The 21,459-nt window shown below is 40.3% G+C and overlaps 1 protein-coding gene across 2 annotated transcripts in view; it reads right to left on the bottom strand.

Moving 5' to 3' along the window:
• ABHD12 (abhydrolase domain containing 12, lysophospholipase) overlaps positions 1-21,459 on the bottom strand; it is an 82,874-nt gene that overhangs the window by 33,064 nt on the left and 28,351 nt on the right. Inside the window, exons 2-3 of one of the 2 annotated variants that reach the window (XM_036009420.1) lie at positions 6,837-6,953; positions 346-470 (exon numbers count right to left, since the gene is read on the bottom strand). In XM_036009420.1, coding sequence (XP_035865313.1) covers positions 346-470; positions 6,837-6,953 — 242 coding nt within the window. The remainder of the gene's footprint in view (positions 1-345; positions 471-6,836; positions 6,954-21,459) is intronic. The other variant, XM_028524501.2, reaches the window with a different exon arrangement.

Genomic DNA, 21,459 nt, shown 5'->3' with positions numbered 1-21,459 from the left:
AAAGACCTTCCCCCAACCATGCAATAGTCATCTGTGTATACAAATGCCAGCCCTAGAGAGCAATGTACTCCTTATAGACTTTAACTGGGAAGGGGCACAAGGGAGCCTTCTGGGTAATAGATACGTTCTATCTTTTGATCTGGGTAATGGATATATAAATAAAGGGTGGGGAAAAAAGTAGGTTTACAGTTGTGAGTACATAAAACACAGAGTTTATTTGTGTATTATTATTATATTATTTTCCACAAAAACATCTGCAAATCTACTTTTGCCCCACCCTGTGTAAAACATCATGAAAATAAACTCTTACTAACGTTAAAGAAAAAACAGACACATGACACTTACCAAAATTTAAGAAAATCAGTTTGGCCTGTATCCCAGGACATAGTTTGATAAGAAATGGAATGCCAACATACAACCCCAAAACACAAAAAAGTATCTTCCTCAGTCGAAACCACATATTCTTTCGCCTGTGAGAGAAAAGAAATTAACAAGTCAAAGGCAGTAGGTGTAATTTTGCTAGAGTTTATTAACAGCATTATTAAAACCACTAACTGAGATCCACAAGTATCTTTTCCCACAAGAATACTGTCAATAAATAAGAACAGCTTCCCACCTATTATTTAAAAAATTATTTTAGGTAGTCTTTTAATTTGATCTTAGAATACTACTGTAATTTTTCCCCCCGAAAGCCAAAGAAACAGTCCTGACAATTTCCTATGCTAGCCCTGTAATCAGAACACAGCACAGACATCAGATTTTCAGAAAGTGCCCAACCTAATATCAGACCATGGCTACAACTTCTTATCAGAAGACAGTGGCTGCCTCTGGGCCTTGTTATCACCCTCCTGCAAACCAGCCACAGGCATGGGTTACTCATTAGCTCCTTATAGGAAGTGCATACATCAACAGAACCTGCCCAGCAAGGTCCTGGGAGGCCACAGGGGACTGTTGCTGTCACTGCATGCCCTCTCATTTCTGCCCTCATCCCTTCTGACACCACCCAATGGAGGCCCTTTCTCCAGGCACCTCAGGCCCTGTCATCATCTCAAGGATCAAGATCCTTTTCTAACCTCTATAACTAGCTCCCAGAGGTCTTCATGCTGTTCCTGATCCCTTTCAAAAATGTTCCTAGCCCAGACAGTCTCAAACTTCTTAATCTAAGGGCCTCTCTACAAATAAAAAATTGATCACCTTGAGGAGCTTTTGTTCATATATATAGTTTATACGTACTACTACTTGTCATATGAGAAGTTAAAACAAAGAGATTTTTAAAATATCTACTAATGCATATAATAACATAAACAACCCACTACATGTTTATATAATTAACATGTTTTGAAAAGTGATTATATTTTTCAATACAAAAACTTTCAATTATAAGAGTGGCATTAATACTTTTACAAACTTCTTTAAGGCAGACTGCTTACTAGAAGACAGACTGGATTCCTGTATCTGTCTTTACATTCAATCTTGTTGCAATATCACACATCATGTAGTATCTGGGAAACTATAGTACTCCATGACAGTGAAAAAGGCAAATAACATCTCAGTGTTATTATGAAAACATTTTGACCTTATGGACACTCTGAAATGATCTTGGGGACCTCCCATGATTCTCTAGAGCAGCTTTGGGAACCACTGTTCTAACTTACCATAGCAAGTCAAACATTAATGGAGCTAGTTATTTATATCTGGACTATTAAAAAAATACTTAAGGTGGTTTTAAAAACATGCAGATGAATCCAAAAACATTATGCTAAATTAAATAAGTTAGACACAAAAGACTACATACTCTATGATTCCATTTATATAAAATTCTAGAAAAGGCAGAACTATACAGACAAAAACAAAACAAAACATCTGAATAGTGGTTGCCAGAGGCTGGAGATAGAGGGAAGAGGTTGTAAGCAGCACAGGGCACTTTTGGAGTGATGAAATATTTTTTTTCTCTTGATTGTGGTTACACAATTGTATATATTGGTATATTTTAGTATATGTAAATAATGCCCCAATTAAAATGTTAACACATATGTACATCTGATAATGTAATTTACTTATTCATTCACCTGATTTATTCAAGTCACGTATTCAAGTCAGGTTTATTACTGAACACCCAGCACGCTTAGGCAGTGGACAATAAGGACAGTGAAGGAAGGCATCTCCATCTATGTTGTGCTCTCAGCTCAATAGAGCAGACATAGGGCTATGAGAAAGGCACCTGATATCACTGAGAGCTATCAAGTGTTTTGGGAGTCCCCAGGAAACCTGAAGCCCAGGATGGGAGATAAGGACAATGTAAGAATGGCAGTAAATGGTTAGTAATTTTAGGTAAAACTAAAAGTAAATATTACACTAAGAAATTCACAGAACAAGAAAAAACTATTTGGTTTTGAAAACTCCATAGACCTTATATTAGAAATTTTGTATCATTATTTTTATCAGAAATATCTCTACCTAAAGGGCAAGGTTTCTATAACCTAGAAATATAGCCAACACAGTGTTCTCAGCAGGGTACTCCCCAGAACCCTTCTCTCTCCTGGACAGCAACAGTTATCTATTTACCTTTAGAACTGTAGCTGGGTAGTCCTTGGGGGTATATTTCTTTCTCTTTCATCCTGGGAGTTTTTTCTTACATAGGACATGAGTTTCTAATGTTATCTCTTGATATGAATATTTTATAAAGAAATACACAATTTTTTAAATACCTGAGAGTATAAGTTCCTATAATAAAATTTAATTTCTCTAGATTCTATTTCAATCAGTGCGAATGGTTGGAGTAAATTTTCTCTGTATGTCTGAAAATGTTTTTATAAGGCATACAGAGAAAAAATAATTACAAGTCTGTATTACACTTGCATTCTCAGCAAGACAAAAATATTTTCGTATTTAAAAAGTTCAGACATAAGAAATACAAAATTGATTAATAAATCTAAGAGCCGTTCTTTTTTTTTTTTTTCAAGAAGAAAGCAAGAAACAGATTAAGTTTTAGGCTAGAAAGAGCATATACAAAATTAGGAATCAGAAAGGTGTGAACCTTGAGGAAAAAATATACCCACTAAGCAAGCCTCCTAGTGGTTTAACAGGGCTTAAATGACACTTAATATAACGGATGCAGTTTAAATATATAAACAGTGGTTGCTAGCAATGACACTGGGATGTTGAAAACCACATCTGTTTAAATGTCAAAAATTTCCTTTGATTAAAATTCACTGAATTGGTTTTAGTATGCAGTAATGGCTGAAATCTGCAGTTTGAAAAACACTGTCTTGAATGATTTCAACATGAGGCAGGAAGGAGAGAAGGACTGGACAAAAAGCAAAGAGGTAACAGATGCTTCTGGAGAATGCAAGGAAAAAGTCTCACATAATATATGCAAAATCAGATGCCACCAGGAACTGAGTTGGTTAATGGAAATACAAGAAGTGGTCTCCTCTCAGGACCATGAGGAGAGGGCCCGCTCTTGCTAAAGGCATATGTTTTCACTTTGAAGTAATCTTTATACTATGTCTGGTGGGTTATCAGTCCACACATTGCACACCATACTGTACCCGCCCACCAACACAGGGCAGTACACAGCCTAGTCTTAGGAAGTCAGCCATGTTTCCACTCCAGAGGTAACTGGCAGGCATGTGAGAATTTGGGGATCAAACTTCTTTTTCTTTACACATGTTTTTGGGTAATATCTGAACCAGTCTTCTACAATTTCTTTTGCTGCCTGGCCTTCATAAGAATGTTAAAACTGTGTATCTATGCACAATTTTAAGCTGACATCTAAAATTTGTTATATGTTTAAAAAGTTGCAAAGGATATAATTTTGATAGTAAATACTTTTAAATATACAACTTTCTTAAATGTATCCAACTTTGTTCAAACTTTGAGAATTAACTTTAAAGGTATACTAAACTTGGCACCTATTTGCCAAAAAGGAAATGAGGAAAAACATGTGCTATTTTTGCCCTGGCCAGCGTGGCTCTGTTGGTTGGAGCATTGTCCCATACACTGACAGGTCATGGGTTCAGTCCCTGACTGGCGTGCATATGAGAGGCACCAGAATGATGTTTCTCTCCCTCCTTTCCCCTCTTTCTAAAATCAGTGAGCATGTCCTCAGGTGATTTTAAAAAGTGATTGTTTTTAATTTATTTTGATTATTGTTTTTTCTATTACTTAGTGATAGATTCAGTTTTTAAACTAGCTAATTTTTACCTACTCATTCTTTATTTTTTTATATTTGAATTTTAATCTTTATTGTACTTTTTTCTCATTTCCATTTAGTCCCCTTATACCCCCCTCCTCTGCCAGCAACCAGCACACTGTTGTCTATGTTCATGAGTCCTTTTTCCTTTTTGCTCAGTCCCTTTACCCGCTTACCTCCCCACTCACCAGCTGTCATTCTGTTCTCCATCTATGAGTTTGTCCCCATCTTCCTTTTTAGTTCCATTTGTTCATTAGACTCCACGTGTGAATGGAATCATATGGTATTTGCTTTTCTCTGATTGGCTTATTTCACTTAGTATAGTGTTCTCCAGGTCCATCCATACATCCAGGTCACAATGGATAAAATTTTCTTTTTTAGGGTCAAGTAGTATTCCATAGTGTAAATAGCCCATAGTTGTTTTATCCATTCATCTACAAATATTTACATTTTAAAATTTATATATATATATATATATATATATATATATTCATATTCAAGAGGGATCTGACAGGAATATCAACAAATAGTTTGGAGCATAAAATATACTACATTAGAATATTCTGTTTGGGAAGTAAAATGGAAGTACAAATTCAAGGAGAAAAAAGGAGTAACAAAAAGTTTCTGACCCTTTGTTATAAATAGCTTATCATGTATTTTTCAAAGGGATGATGGTGTTATAGAACAGACCTGGGGAGAGGTGAATGATATACTGTTACCAAAAGGACCTCCCTTTTTCTCTGAGGGTCTCCCCTGCATCAGGGGGTTCGCTATGCCCGCTGCCAGAGAAAAGACGTCTCTCAATGCCAGAGATTTGTGAAAAGGAAAGGAATTATTTATTTAAAAGCTATATAGATTTAAGAGTAATGACTTAATGTCTTCATTCAAATACGTGCTTTAGAATACCCACAAACACACACAGTCTTTCCTTCTCCCTTTGCCCAGTCCAGGGTACTGTTATTTCAGGAAAAGAAGTAGGAGTCCGTGATTCAGGCTCCCCGCACTATCAGCTGTGTCACCACCATGATCTCCAGTTAATCCAAAATCATATGGCACCTTCTCATGGCTCCCCAGCAAGAGTCCTTTCACCCCTTTACTTCCAGGCAAAGTCTCTCCTGCTTCCTAAGCCATGTGGCAAAAGGGAGCACCCCAAAGCTGCAGGGTCCCCACTCTGCCAAAGCGGTGTGGTCCTCCTGCATGGCTGCCACCCCTAGGTTTAAATTCCCATGCCAATCTTCCTCTGCAGCCCCATTTCCAACTCTTCCTACAATCAGTTACACTTGCCAGCATTCCTGTATTCTTCCAGCTTTACTGGGCTGCCATCATAAGTCTGGGCAGGTGTGGCCCCACGGCATGGAGCCAATCTTCTCCAAGCTCTCACGCAGGTGCTGTAACCAGAGGGAGCTGCCTCTTAGTTACATCTTGGGTGGAAGTCACTTCCATTCCCCTGGCTCAAAGCATGGCCAGAGCTATTTAACATATCTATGAAACCAGTTAAAGGTTACAGATATGTTAAATGACCATGCCAGAGGTTAGCTGCAAAGCTGTTGCTATACAACACAGTTCCCAATGGCCCTGCTCCACGTGTCCCATCCCCCAGCGCAGTCTTGTGGGCCAGGGGTGAGAACATCCTATATATTTTTCTAATATTTCCTGTATACCTTAAGTTCTGGATCCCATTACAAATCCCTATTTGGGGCCCCCCTCTTGGCTGCACCCTGTTACAATGGTACCTATTAAATCACTGTGGTATTTTGAATCTGTTGGATATATTTAAGTACCTGTAAATTAGTGTAATAATTCAAAGTAGAAATTTAAAAATAAGCAAATTTATAAGCAGAAAATGCAATCTTACTCTCTAATTGTTCCAAACCCTCTCAAAATGCATGCTTAAGAATATGGTGACTTCTTTCTGCACATTCACAAGTGCACAGATAAAAGAATACAGAAGAGAAAATAAAGCCAAACCAAAACCTGTCTCATCCATTCTCAGTATACACTGGGTGGTCATTGGGTCCACTTTAGAGCAGGACTGGGAACATTACTTTCTATTCTTAGTAATCAGACCTGGAGCTCTTGCTGGAAAATAAAAGTGATCTCATGAAGGTTGAGGAAAGAAGCAAGTGCTATAAGTGTAGACAAGTCAAATTGGTTCTGGGCATAGAGACTGCATTCGCATGCCCAGCCAGAAACTTCAGGGTTTATCCATCTATTTTTACCAACCATGCTTTGTGCTCAATCAATGCCAACCATGCTTTGTGCTCAATCAATAGTTCACACCCATGATCATTAATACGCCACCACCCACACTTTAGTTTCATGTGATCATCTCCCCTCCCCTGACATTTGGAACAGACCAGAAAGAATACTAAGGACACTGCCCTCCTTCCTGCTGGTCTCTGTGTAAACCTGAGAAGGATGGAGGATTTGAGGACAAAGGAAGCCATCCTAGAGTAGTCAAAAGAACCCTTAATCTGTAACGACAGTACTTGAGGGTTCTTATTGCAAGACTTAAAACACTTTCATGAGCAAATAAACAAAGGATAGAAATTTTTGGCTTCAACAAATCAAGCAGGAAAACACATTTGGAAGTAATCAAAAACCAGCAACCAGAGTTTGGCCCAAAAGGGTACTCTCCTACCTGCAGTGCCAATTCACAGCTGTGGGAAGGCAGAGATCAGACACAGGGATGCATGTTGTCCAGAAAATAGGAGAGGAGCAGGCAGGAGGGTGTGGGGAGACCTGCAACAGGGAAGGGCTGGAAAGGAGGACATGTATAGATTCACAATGTCCACAAGTAGGAGGATCCCCAAACTGACTTCAGTTCAGGCACTTCCCCTAAAGTTCATTCACAGTTATGGCTCAGAGTTTTTTTTTTAAGCACTCTGGCTTTTCAGTATCAACTGATAGGCTTCATGCCTTCTGGGTTAAAATACTGTATGTAATCACTTGTTACATATGACAAATTGAGGCTTGTCTACAAGACATATTATCCAAATGAAACTGAATGAACACAGCCTGACAGACCTAGGTAGGCCTAGGAGGAATGGAAAATCACCAGGCGGGAAAACTGTACCACGAGAAACCTAAGAAAAAACTGTAGCCTGGAAAAACGCCTGCCTGGGAAACTGCCTGTCGACCCTACCCAGGACAAACAGATGCCTAACTACGATTGGGGTCTGGGGTCGGCCTATCTGGCATAACAGTATGCAGCTTTAACTTGAGCCTGACAAGATGTATCAAGAACAATGGTCAGCAGAAATGGTACCCAGCAACCACCTCTAGCCAATCAGACTCTGACAGCCCAACCAGTTATCCTTGGGTTTTTGCACTTAAAAACTCTGCCCTAAGTACAACCGAGGGAGTCCTAACCTCCCTTGGTTGGCTCCCCAATCTCCCTAGGTTGGCCCCACCTTTCCCCCACAAGTCTTAACCTCCCTTGGCTGGCTACACTTTCTCTACTTTTCCCCACAAATCCCAACCTCCCTTGGTTGGCTCCACTTTTCCCTCTTATTCCACGCTAATAAACCCTGCTCCTTAGTTTGCTCCCTCCATCTGGTTTTTTGAGCAACTCTGACCTAACACAGCCCATCTCTCCTGATGTCCAAGAAAACACTTTTGGGTCACACCATTCACAAAAACACACAGGATATACTTTTGAGGGTACTTGGAGACACTACAGAAATCCAGCAGCCGAACTATTGAGTCTACAAAATGCTATGCAAGACAGAATTGTAATTCAGAAAAAAAATCAAAGTTATACAGTATTAGGGAAAAAAAGACTTGTCTGGTCTGCTCGGCTTTTGTCCATCCCTTCCATCTTCTTAGAATGCCAATGTTCAAACTCCCCTTGACCATTCAGAATTAGAAATCTGCCCTATCACAAGTCTATTAGTTTTCTTCTCACTTTGCTTTCTCTTCCTTCCTTCCTTTTTTTTTAAAAGATTTTATTTTATTTTTAGAGAGAGGGAAAAGAAGGGAGAAAGAGAGGGAGAGAAACATCAGTGTGTGGTTGCCTCTCCCTACTGGGGACCTGGCCCGCAACCCGGGCATGTGGCCTGACTGGAAATAGAACTAGAGACCTTTTGGTTAGCAGGCCAGTGCTCAATCCACTGAGCCACATCAGCCAGGGCTGCTTTCCCTTTCATATCTTTTTTTCTTCTCCCTCTGAGTCTTCTAAGAGATACTCAAACATAGTTAAACTTCACTGAACAATGAAGACCTTTTTTTCTAGAGTTATGAGCTGTCAACAACTCTGTATTTGGAACAGGAAAAATAATCCAGACATTCCCAAAAGGCCCTCACCCTCAAATAAATGCTACCACATCCCAGCTGGATCTTCTGGGTATGATACTGAACCAAGTGGTATTACAAAGTGAATGTTTTCTACCTGTCTACCTGCAGACTGGAAAACACTTAATGTACAATGTCAAGACTAGCAGAGATTCACTTTCATTCTCTATTACCTATCAAAAAAAAAAAAAAAAAAAAAACAACCCAGCTAGAAAAGAAATGGAAGATTTTAAAACACAGATCCATATCTCTGATTTTAAGGGAAATACAGACAAAAAGAATGAGGCTGAACCTGGAGGAGCTGTCATCTCTTCATTTTTTTTTTTTTAATTCTTACCATTTCCTGCTAAAAGTGAAAAACATTTCCTTTGGGTGCATTTAAAAGGTATATTTTTAAAAAGATCTTTCACTGCCTGTCACCAAATAAAAGTTGTCATTTATACTTTAAGGAGCCAATTTTCTTCTCCCCAACTTGAGCTGTCACACTAGGGCAATAATATGAACCGCTGAGGGGCAGATAAAGAGGGTCTTTTCCTGAGAGAACATAAGCTAAATTTAGGAACCAAGAAAGTTCAAAAGATAATCTTTATTAATAAAACCTATGGTGGACAAGCTTTTTTTTTATAAATGCAGTTCCTGCACTTGAGGCTGAGAAAGAAAAGTATCCCTTAAGTGTGTTAAGTGTGCAGAAACTTTCAGTCAAATAGCATCTGCAAACCTGAAAGGGTAAAATGACACCCAAGGTCAGGCCACCACAGTAACTCCTGCTGGTTGTCTCTGCATCTGAAACTGCTAAGGTTTTGTTACTGTATAGCCATGTGGGAATCTGCTGCCCACTGCCCATTAACTCTGGAGGCAAAGGCTTGGTGAAAAAGAAGTTTTTTATTTAAAGGCTATACACTTTTGGAAGCATAATGGGCTTCTGCCTTAAAGTCCATTCCCTTTAAACCAACCAAAGGCAAATAACCTCTTCACTCCTTGCCAGCTCAATTCAAGGATGTGCTTAGAATACCTTCCATTTTAAAATACTGTCCTTTGAGAAATGAAGGTGACTGAGCTGGTGCCTGGACACAGTTTGGTGCCAGGCATCTTTTGGAGTCTGTGTGTACCAGTGTCCAACTCATGGAGTGCTGCCCTTTCCTCTGGCTGCTGACTGCCAGCCCACTACTTACACTCTGTCTCTCCAGCCATTGACCGGCCAGTGCAACTGTACACCTGGCCAGGCAGGGCCGTGCAGAACCCTGCCAGTGCCAGTCACCAGCACTGCTGCCACCTCTGGTGCAGGAGAAGGGGCACTGGGCTTGTTAGATCACAAGGTCTCAAGGGCCTGCTAGCCCAGGAACACTCTGGCCCCCACCCCCCAACCAGGCCAGCTGAGGGCGAAGGAAAGAGAGCTTCTGTGTGCTCTCCATTCTAAATCATTTGTCCCCAAATCCTATGTGCTGTGGGAGTGTCCAACTTGTTAGCCAATTTAGGCTAATGTCCACCATGTATGTCAGCCAGCACCATCCCTGCCCCTTCTCCCACCACCATAATTTGAAAGTAGGTAGGAGGGTTTTTTAGCTGCATACACAGTGTCTCTATTGGGGGCAGGGTGTCACCTTGCTACATGTACGCTGTGATATTTTCAGTCTCACACAGGTTCCATGCAAACTGTGACATGAGTTGCCTTAGTCATTTACCCTTCCCCAGGGTATACAAGCCTATCAAACCCCAGCTCCTGCTGCCTTTGCCACTTCCCAACCCCTTTTAGGGGTCCCTCCCCTCTCCAGGGAAGGCAGGCCAGCTGCTTCAATGGCTGCCTTGAGGTTTCCTAAAACCTCTCCCTTCTCTGGGAAAGTGCAGCCTCTTGCACAGGATCAGTTCTACTCCCCAGCAATCTGGCCCAACCCCTCTGTTACAGTTTTACTTTCCACAGACCCTCCATAGAGCAGGTGGCACAAGCCCTCAGGCTCCCCTTAAATTGCCGTATATCTAATAAATACTCAGCAAGTGCTTCCAGACAGGGTTTTCCCATGCCCTGATTTGGCACCCAAGGTTTAAAAGAGTTGGGAATCACGCACCTTTACTTTTCCTGGGGAGACATGATCTCAGCCAGTGCACCCCTCATCTCTCTAGCATCACGACCAAAGCCCTTCATGTGCCAACCTGGGGACCAACTCTGCCTGTATGACCCCTCCATGAGAATCCTTCAGATGAGCCAGAGGAGGGACACACACTCCTCTGGAAAAGGGTTGGAGTTACAGGAAAATCAGTGAGAATAAGAAGCAGGCCTTGTTGAGTATAGGACTGGTGTTGGCTTCCCCTACATTTCTAATTTGATAATGTTTTGCTTATCATCTTACTGTTTCTGGGGTAGATGATCCTTTACTGGGGGATGAAACAGAGTGCTGGGTAAAAACTTAGAGAAATGCCCCCAATCCAGTAATACAACCCCCATAGGCAGTTGGGGCCCTAATGTGCACTTCCCTCTAGAGTGAGCATGGGAAGGGGAAGTGTGTAGCACAAAGCTCTCAACCCTGGGCAGAACAAGGGGCTGAGCTGACCAGACACCTGAGCAAACCACTCTCTGAGCATCTGTTTCCTCTGTAATGGAATCTACCTGAAAGGGCATCCATTGTGCAGAGCAAATGAACAATGATGTTAAAGCAGGGAGATAGTCAGGAAGGAGAGACTCCAGAGGTGCCCCAGGGCTAAGATAAAGGACACAGATATAGGACAGAGACCCTATTCTAATACTAGTTGTTCCCACTTTCTGGAAAAGCGCTGAATCATGATGAATCATGAATACACTGTGCAGAAGATGCTCTATGACCCCTGCTTCATTATAATAGCATTATAATAAGTTAACATTTTGTGGGACCCCATTTCCCAGTGGTCAATCAAGAAAAATCAAGGGAGACTACACGCACAGTAGTTTTAAAGTAATATAACTACTTGTACATGTGCAATAAAATTCTGCCAAAACTCGCCAGGAAATATCTGCCTATAAGAATAGAATCCCTCAAGCCCAGAGATCAGTCTCTGCTCAGAGTTGGCCTGCTCCCATGTTCTGTGGAGTATACTATTGCTTAGTATCTGCTGTCTCTCTTCCTGCTATAAACTCTTGTGTGTTCAGTTCAATTCTTTGTCTGCTATCACCAAGAACCTGGTTACCTGTGCCCGCCCACCTGTAACAGAGTGGTATGTTTAGCACAGAGCCTCACACATGGAGCAGGTCACGTTAAACGGAACATAAAGGGCCTCTACCATGGCTGGGAAAGAGGCAAACATATCCTGGCTTTGTCCAGCCCTCACTGACACCAGCCCTTTTCTTGGTGAAACCACCCAGATGAGCTCTAATTTCTTGCTGTGGTATCTTAAATTACAATTACTACAGCCACATTTGTGCTCAAAAGCAATTTGATGTTTCGGAAATTACTCCAGTAATACCAGATGAAACATCAAAAAAGAAGCTAAGTTGCAAGCAGGCACAGGGCTGCCATCTTACTCATGGGACTCCATCCAGCCCTGGCAGCTCACTTCTGTAGCCCTCAGTCCTGAGAACAATGACACCTTATAGCCAAGTTAAAGGACATTTCTGGAGAAGTTTTGCTTCAGCAGTTTCTGCCCAAGGTCTGGCAGGGCATGCCATAAGCCAAGGAAAGGCAGGGAGGGTGTAGTGTTCTGAGCTGCACAAGTACTGTTCCACTGATGACTGCTACAAACAGCTGAGCCTACCATTTCTGCAGAATTACATGGCAGTCACCAGTGCTACTCACCAGTTATCTCTGATTCGCTTTGGGTAGAGAGAATGGCACTCTTCATGACAGAATGGCATGTCTGTCCATGCCTCCTCCTCTTAAAGTTAGGGGTGGCCAAGTCACTCACTTTGGCTAAGGAAACAGAAAAGCAGAAATGTGTCCCTTTTGGGTGGACATTTCAACAGTAATTATTGCTAATGAGATGGAGTCCTCCATGTCCTGGCTTCCAGAGTGACTATAATGAGCACAGTCCATACAGGACATGTTGTAGAAGCAAGAAACAAACCAGTAAGCAGGGGTTCTGTAGCATGAACTACTCCACTCTGACCTATATTCATTTTTTGTTTTTTAACCTAAACTGAGGGTGCACAGGTAAGATTAACAACATTAAGACCTGAAAGGGCTGGGCTGCAGGTTCCTATGTCCAGCCATCTCCTTGGCATCTCCATTTGGATTTTAACAAGTGACTCAAAAGTAACTTGTCCAAAACCAAATTCTCCATTTTCCACGCTCTCCCTACCCCGAACTTGTTTTTCTTTCAGGTTCTCCATTTCAGCAAACACCATATGCCGCAGGCCCTAGACAGATCCCCAGGAGTTATTCCTGATACCCCTTTCTTGTCCCTACCTCTATTTCCAATCCACAGCAAGTCTCCAAAATATTTTTCAAATTTATCTACCTCCAGTCACCTCAACTGCTGCCTCTCAGGCCCAGGCCTGCAATATGTTGTCTTGCCCAGACCAGGGAGCAGTCCCAAACCTTTTTGAGTACATGTCTGATTTTGGAAAATGCCTGCAATATACTTAGTAAATAACACACATGCATAACTGTATGTGTATGTTGGTTCATTTCTAAATATGAGTACAAGCCCTGGCTGGCGTGGCTCAGTGGATTGAGCACCAGCCTGTGAACCAAAGGGTCAGGGTACATGCCTGGGGGATGTGCAAGAGGCAACCACACATTGATGTTTCTCTCCCTCTTTCTCCCTCCCTTCCCCCTCTGTCTAAAAATAAATAAAATCTTTAAAATATTTTTAAAAAAGAAAATCATTGACTCAATACTCTTTAAAAATAATAAAATAAAATAAATATGACTACAATTAGAAGTCCCACTATTTCCTTCCTATTCCCTAGTGACTTTTTCATATAGCCTTTGGGTGAACCCTCCTACTTTGGAGATCACCAATACCTGGGCCTTTTGAAAAGACCTAAATGGACCCTGAAAGGATACAGTCAGCCCCGTTTGTTATTGTGGCACCATTTGTCTAGCAGGCCTATGACCTTGTTAAATATGACTGCCATTTTACTCTTCTTAAGCTTATGTCCCCAGGACTTGAAATTACTGGAAAGCATGAGCAGAACTAACCATTCCCTACAGCCACAGGCAGAAGATAACACTGGAACAAACTGCAGCCTGGTGGTTAAAATGGCCCAACAGCCAGGGGACTCATAAGAGCAACCTCCTACCCTTTTTAAAATCCAATTATAATCCAACAAAACCTCAAAGCCCCCACCCCTCGAGGCTGGTGTATCTCTCCACACCATACCGCTCTCCTTTCTTGGAGAGTGAATAAAAACTTTACTCTCTACACTTTCTTCTCTTTGTGAGTTCTTTCATAGCCCATGTCCCTGCCTCAATACCTGTCCACTTGATTATCTCTAGGCCCTGGGATTTTTTGAACTGAGAATCCCACAAACCAGGTATCAAGGACAGACCAAATACCCCAGAACCATGCCATTCAGTCCTCTAGATTAAAGACCCCAAGGCTGTACTGAAATGCCTCTTTAAATCATTCTCCTTCCCTTTATTTATTTTTAGTAAAGGGGGAAGGGAGGGAGAAAGAGAGGGAGAGAAACATCAATGTATTGTTGCCTTTCTCGACCTGGCCTGCAACCTAGCCATGTGCCCTGGCTGAAATAGAACCAGTGATCCTTTGGTTTGCAGATCGACACTCAATCCACTGAGCCACACCAGACAGGGCTCTCCTTCCCTTTTAATTTGAACAAAACAAAAACTCACAATGAGGCAATACTCAGAATTCATCTTTCTTTTGACATATTTCCTGTTACCCAAACAAGTGGCATTAAGGCATCATGTAGAAATACAAATTAAACAATGAAGTTCCATTTTTACCTATGTTATTGGCAAAGAATGAGAATATTGACAAAATGGTATGAACAAACACTCTTCCACTGCCAGTGAGACCTGCTCTCTGACAATTTCACTGTGAAGGACTGACCACACAAATGTGATCATCCCAGTATGTCAGGAAGGCTCTGCAGACCATGTTGTTCTCTGCAACATGGTCTGTGAGAGGAAAATGGAATGTATTCTCAATATTCATCAGGGCTTACTTTTTCATAGGTTTTTGTCCTCCCTAATAACAAATAAGTGTATTAAATGTGCAAGATGCAAAAAGGCATTAAGAGAAAATAAAAATCATCTCAAATTACATGACTGTATATTACATTAACTGTTGCTAGAGAAAAATGTCTCTATAAGCTCTGTTCTATATTGACTATATCTTATAAAGTTGGGTTCTGTGGTACAGATGGCTAGCAGACCATCAAGTTTACATTCAACCTTCCCAAGGTAAGACCTGGTGATGGGAAGTGGCTGCCCAATGGGACTACATTTCCAGCCCAGCAGAGAGTAGGTGGGGCCATGTGAGTAAGGAGATATGTATTTGGTCTTCTGTAGTGAGTTGGTAGAGCAGCTAGTGTTATCCTAAGATTATATTCTGTCAACTTGCTTGTTTTTGCTTTTAGCTGAGCAATAATTTTTTTAAGGTCCTATGTTCACATAGTTTGAAAAAATAATACAATCTCATTGCCAATTTGTTGCCATGTGACCTGTCCCCTTCCTGCCCAGATAACCATTTTTGTAAGCTATTTACTTAACCTTCCAGTGTTTCCTTATGCAAATACATGTACATGTTTTTAGTCCTTCCTTTTTCCTCATACAAAAGGTGGCATACTGCATATTGTAAACTGTTTATATTTTGATTTTTCTCTTTCAACAATATATCCAGGCAATTTTACTGTATCAATTCATAGCCTTTTTCCAGCTCCACAGCATTTCTTTGGGTTGATATTATCACAGGTTTATTAAACCAGTCTCCTATCACTGGACACTCAGGTAGCTATTTCCAGCAATCAGTGTCACATGAATCATTTGTTCATATATAATTTTTCATATGCAAGTACACACAGGACAGTTCTAGAATGAAAATGGTTGGATCAAGATCACTCTTTCAAACCCATGGTCTCCTGAAAGCCTAACAAAGTAGTACTTGTTAAAGATGCCTCAAGATGGCAAACAGATGTCTGCCCATCTGATAAGTGAAAAATGGCACTGTGGTATAGTTTTAATATGATTTATATAATTATGAATAAATGTGATTGCATGCTTTCACATACTGAAGGGATATGGTATTTCTATTAAAGTAGCACCTTATCTATGAATTGTGAATGTTTTTTCTTCTGACATCAATTATGTCATGCAGATGCTTTTACTGTTTATGAAATCAAATGTATTTTATTTACTTGTTTTTACTATATTTTTAATCCTCACCTGAGATATGTTTATTGATTTTAGAGAGAGAGGTAGGGGACGAGAGAGAAACATAGATTTGATAAACATCAATTGGTTGCCTTCCATATGCACCCCAACAGAGGATTGAACTGCAACATAGGTATGTGCCCTACGACCTCACAACCTTTTGGTATACAGGACAATACTCCAACCAACTAAACCATTGGCCAGGACTGAAATAAAAATTATTTTAAAACATTTAAATAGAATTTCAACTTTACGTTCTAGTTGGAAAGGCCTCTTCCTCTCAAGACTATAAAGAATTTCACTTATGTTTTCTTTTAGTACTTTTTAGTTTCATTTTTACATTTAACTCTGATCCATTTAGACCTGGGTCATGTATAAGATATAGATGCAGATTTATTTTATTCCAGATACCAGTTGTCCCAAAACCTTGTACTGAAGAAAATCTAAATCAATCTCAACTCCATACATTTCTGATTACCCCTTTATCCTATACTAAATTCCCTAATGCAGGAGTGTCAAACTCATTTTTACCAGGGGCCACATCAGCCTTATGGTTGCCTTCAAAGGGCCAAAATAATCTTAGGACCGTCTAAGTGTAACTACTCCTTAACTGTTAAGGAGTTGAAATTATATTTGGCCCTTTGAAGGCAACAGTAAGGCTGATGTGGCCCTCGGTGAAAATGAGTTTGACACCCTTGCTCTAACATATTTGAGTACACTCTTGGCCTTTCTGTTCTGTCTCATTGACTTCTTACTCAAAGCTGTTGTCACACTGCCTAAACTGAGCACTGAAGTATGGACCACTCTTTACTCACTGCTCTTCTTTCTCCAGAGGGCTCCTGGCATGCCTGTATGCCACATTTTCATCAAACTTCAGAATCAGCTTGTGTAGAACCCAAGAGAAAGAGACATTTTCATCTGGAATCTTGTTAAATGAATAATCTAACTTAGGGACATTAGGTAGTTTATGATGTTGAGCTTTCCTAATGAAGAACACATGTTTTCTTACATTTATTCAAGTCTATTTTTGTGCCCTTCAGGAACATTTTAAAGTTTTCCTCTCACAGAGTTTGCATATTTCTTTCTAAGCATCCTTATAAGCATTATTTTTTGTTGTTGTTATTTTTTGGGTCTTTTCTTCCAGTATATCTTACAATCAGTTGTTGTTGTTTATGTATATAAAAGCTATGGATCACAGCACACTACTTCTCTATTTCTCTAACAGGGAGTGTGTCCACATACTGGATGGACGATATGCAATTGTTGAGAACAAAGAAAGCATGTCTATGCAGTGATGTGGCTGGGAGTGAAGGACTTACAGTCTTATGGGGCAAATAAACTTCATGTCAGTGAAGGGGAGGTGGGGGCAGAGTACTTGCCACATATGCTTCAGTATATTATATACTTGTTATATAATAAAAATATTTCAGAAATTGAAGATTGTATTAGCATGAACAGGCTACTCCATCCTACAGTAACAAACCACCACAAAATATAGTGGCATACTTCATTTTTTCTTCTGGTTCTGTGTCCAGCACAGGTCAGCAGGGGCTTCCATTAATGCTACTCACTCATGAATCTGTCAGGAAGCACCATCACTTTGTGATGTTGTCATCTCCACAATTGGTTTTAGGAAAGAAGGCAAAGAGAACCACAAACCTGCTATGAAGTGCTTCTATCTAGAGAGTCACATATCACCTCTTTCAGACTGTGAGACTATGTCTCATTAAACTGGGCAAGGCCCTGAATGGAAATTCGGTAAGCAGTAGTGATGTGCCCAGAGGGTGAAACTACTATGGGTGCATGCACAGCAGTTCCAAAATGGATTGAGACATTTCACAACTTCACACTGGGATAACTTACTCTTTAAAGGAAGCTGAAGTAAATTTTTTTAACAAAGGACTATTTTTAGATGTAGATGAACCTACCCTTATCCCTTCAATTTTCCTATCTGGGAAGCCTGAGCTTCTAAGTTCTTTATTTTATTAAAGCAATGCATACCAGCACTGCAGAAATCCCTACTTAAATTGACTACAGTAGACTTGGATGTGTTCACCCTTCAATGTGCATGGTCTCCCCCTTAGATGACTTGAGGTGCCTTGATTCACAATGATACATCAGAAAGCCAGAGGGAGCTAACAAGGATGGCTTCATGTGAAGGTCTCCTCAGAATCCCAGCTTCCCCAAGGCATTTGCCACAGGTGTGTAAATCTTGCTAGGCACTCCAAAGCTCTGACAATATTTTCAATCTACTAGTATTTTCCTCTTTAAACTGTCAGGATGTGTAAGATAGTCCTAACAGAAGTGGGACACACAGTGGTTACAGCACAGATACAGCACACAGTGGTTACAGCACAGGCCTGGAGCCTGCCCAGCCCTGTCTTTGATGGCTGTTTCACCTATTTGTACCTTGGTTTCCTTATCTATGAAATGGGGATAGCAGTACCTACCTCATGAAGTAGTTACAAGCATTAAATAATTCATGTAAAGTGCTTAAGAGAACGGTATCTGTACAAAATATTCGGTGTTATTTTTAATTCTTCCTGTGCCTACTTTTATTGACTCTTTTTCCTTCTTCATTCTTTTTGATTGTTTTGCCTCTACTACCCTCCTTTGCTTTGCTTCCCTCCCATCATTAGCAAACACTAACTTGCCAGAAGCTATTTTTGAAAGACCCTGGGGAGTTTCCAGGATACAGGAGATATGGACTAAATAGGAGATGCTGCTTTAAAAGTACAGCAATCACAACCCTGATCAGTGTGGTCCAGCTCATAGGGCGTTGTCCTGCAAAGTGAAAGGTCGCCAGTTGATTCCTGGTCAGGGCACATACCTGGGGTATGGGTTTGGTCCCCAGTCAGAGTGTGTATGGGAAGCAGCTGACCGATGTTTCCCTCCCTCTCTTTCTCCCTCTCTTCCCCTTTCTAAAAATAAATAAAATCTTAAAAATATAAAATACAAGCACAGCAAACAGACTTCCTATTCTTGAGGTTATGAGACCTATAGTGCTAGCCTTGGCTCCTACACAAAGGTCCTCTTTGGCCATTTAAGTGCAATGTACCTGTTCCAAGGGGATGTACCTATGTAGCAGCCCAGTATCAGATTTCACTGTGACCAACTCTAATGAGCCCAGTTACTACCTGGAATGAATAACAGACTTAAATGCACAGACAGGTGTGATTTTTTAAAACGAAATACTGTTATAAAATACTTACCAATCATCTTGACTGCTTCATCTTTAACCTCGTTCATCTATCTCCAGAAGTGGATCCTCCCAGTCTACCTTTACACTTGCCTCCTTGAACCCCCCCAAAAGAACTGGTTCCTAGATTTTTGTATTTCACAGAATAAGTTTTCCACTAAATAGGAACTGGCATAGTATTGCCAAGTTTTTATTTTACCAAATAAGGATTTAAAAAACAAGCTAATCTGATGACAGAACATTTTAACACCAAAATAAAAAAAAAGATAAAGGGCACTGTCTCAGGAATCAAACATATCAATTTACCTTTATGAGAGATTCTCCACACTGTCCTTACATTTTAATTTCCCTTCCAGAGAGTAAAAATTCAATCCAAAACTGCCAGTATTTGGCACTCCCACTCCTCAGGAAAAGCACTGTAGTCTTTCCCCCTCTCCTCCTTTCCTCTTTAGCACCTGTGATCCCATTTTCTGTCCATTTTGGTGCCCAAGATAGATTTGGTTTCATAACAAAGCTGGCTCTGGAAGCCACCAGATCCAATTTAGGGGCTCCCAGTCCTGCACTCCCCCTTTCATTTATGGAAGTAGTACTGATCACAGGCTAGAAGATGAGGTTTCATTCTCCAAAGGGGACTGAGATAATGAGATCATTTTAGCATCTTATGTGGGGGTTTTGCTCTTCCTGATCCAAGTCACGACAACAAAGGTCTGGGATTTTGGGTGGCATGAGAGGTAGGTGCACAAATAGTAGGAAGGTATACATCGAAGAAGACCAATAGACTGCTTTTATATTTTCTCAATAGCACAACTATGGAAAATGACAATTTTTATTTTTCTTATGCTTAATAAGTCCATCTTAATGAACAGATAAACAAATTGTGGTATATACAATTTTCAGCCTTAAAAAGGGAAGGAAATTCTGACACATTGTAAAACTTGTATGAACCTTAAAGACATGATATGTGAAATAAGCCAAATACAACAGGACAAATACTCTATGATTCCACTTATATTAGGTACCTAGCATAGTTAAATTCAAGGAAACAGAAAGTCTAAAGTGATTTTCAGAGCTGGAAGTGGAGGTATGAAGTTAGTGTTTAACAAGTACAGAGTTTCAGTATGAAAAGATGAAAACCTCCTAGAGATGGGTAGTTGTGATATTGCATAACTTGTGAATATGCTTAATGCCACTAAATCATACAAGTAAAAAAGATTAAAATGGTAAATTTTGTTTTGTGTATTTTACTACAATAAAATTTTTTTAAAGATTTTATTTACTTTTAGAGAGGGGAAGGGAGAGAGATAGAGAGGGAGAGAAACATCAGTGTGTGCTTGCCTCTCACGCCCTGCCCCTCCACTGGGGACCTGGCCCACAACCCACGTATTTGCCCTGGCTGGGAATCAAACTGGCGACCCTTTGGTTCACAGGCCAGCACTCAATCCACTGAGCCATACCAGCCAGGGAAACAATAAAATATTTTTAAAAAACTGTCTCATTTGGGAAATTATTATGGCTCCATTTTCATCTAGTTCAATCAACAAACATTCTTTTGTATAGCTCTAGAATTATTAAGAGGCATTATGAATCTCTAAGAAAAGAACTAAGTACCCCTTACCAACTATAAGAAACTACCTACTCTTTAGTGCTATTTTCATAGCAAAAAAGTATCTGAGAAAGTTCTGAAACCTCTGGGAAAATACAAAGCAAAAATATAAGGACTTAACGTGTATTAGTAATATAGGTAATTTACTATCTCCTCCCCAAAAGTATAAAAACTAGGAAAACAAATCAATGTGTAAAAACAGGTATCTCCTGCAAACTTCTTTTAAATTAACAGAAAGAGTAGATGGGGTGAGTAGACAGGGAAAAGAAATCTGATATAATGCTTTATACTTTCATAATGCTAACATGACCTTGTTGAAATCTTAGTACAATTCTGTGGAGTAAGCAGACAAAATAATATACCCATTATAGAGATATGGAAATTAAACTTACAGCTATTAGGCAACTTGCTCTAGGTAATGTCTCAGCTGGGGATGAGCTCCGGTCCTAGGCCTCTAAGTCTGGCTCATTCTTTCCGTTCTATCAAATTTAAACTGGGATGAATGAATGAAACATTGTCAGAAATCCAGAAAAAAATATATTAGAGCATAAAAACTAGGGAGCTGTTGCCCTGGCTGGTGTAGCTCAGTGGTTTGAGTACGGGCTGGGAATCAAAGGGTCACCAGTTTGATTCCCTGTCAGGGCACATGCCTGGGTTGAGGGCCAGGTCCCCAGTGTGGGCCAAGTGAGAGGCAACCTCACATTGATGTTTCTCCCTCTCTTCCTCCTTCCCTTCCCCTCCCTCTAAATAAATGAATAAAATCTTTAAAATTAAAAAAATTTAAAAAATTTAAAAACCTAGGGAACTTTTTTCCCAAAATGCTCATGTAAAGGCTCTATATTGTTTTTGAAACAGCTTTATTGAG

Source organism: Phyllostomus discolor, chromosome 9 (genome assembly GCF_004126475.2).
Source record: "Phyllostomus discolor isolate MPI-MPIP mPhyDis1 chromosome 9, mPhyDis1.pri.v3, whole genome shotgun sequence".
Taxonomy (NCBI): Eukaryota; Metazoa; Chordata; class Mammalia; order Chiroptera; family Phyllostomidae; genus Phyllostomus; species Phyllostomus discolor.
Note: the sequence above shows the minus strand (reverse complement) of the source record. Positions and strands in the feature narration are given on the sequence as shown.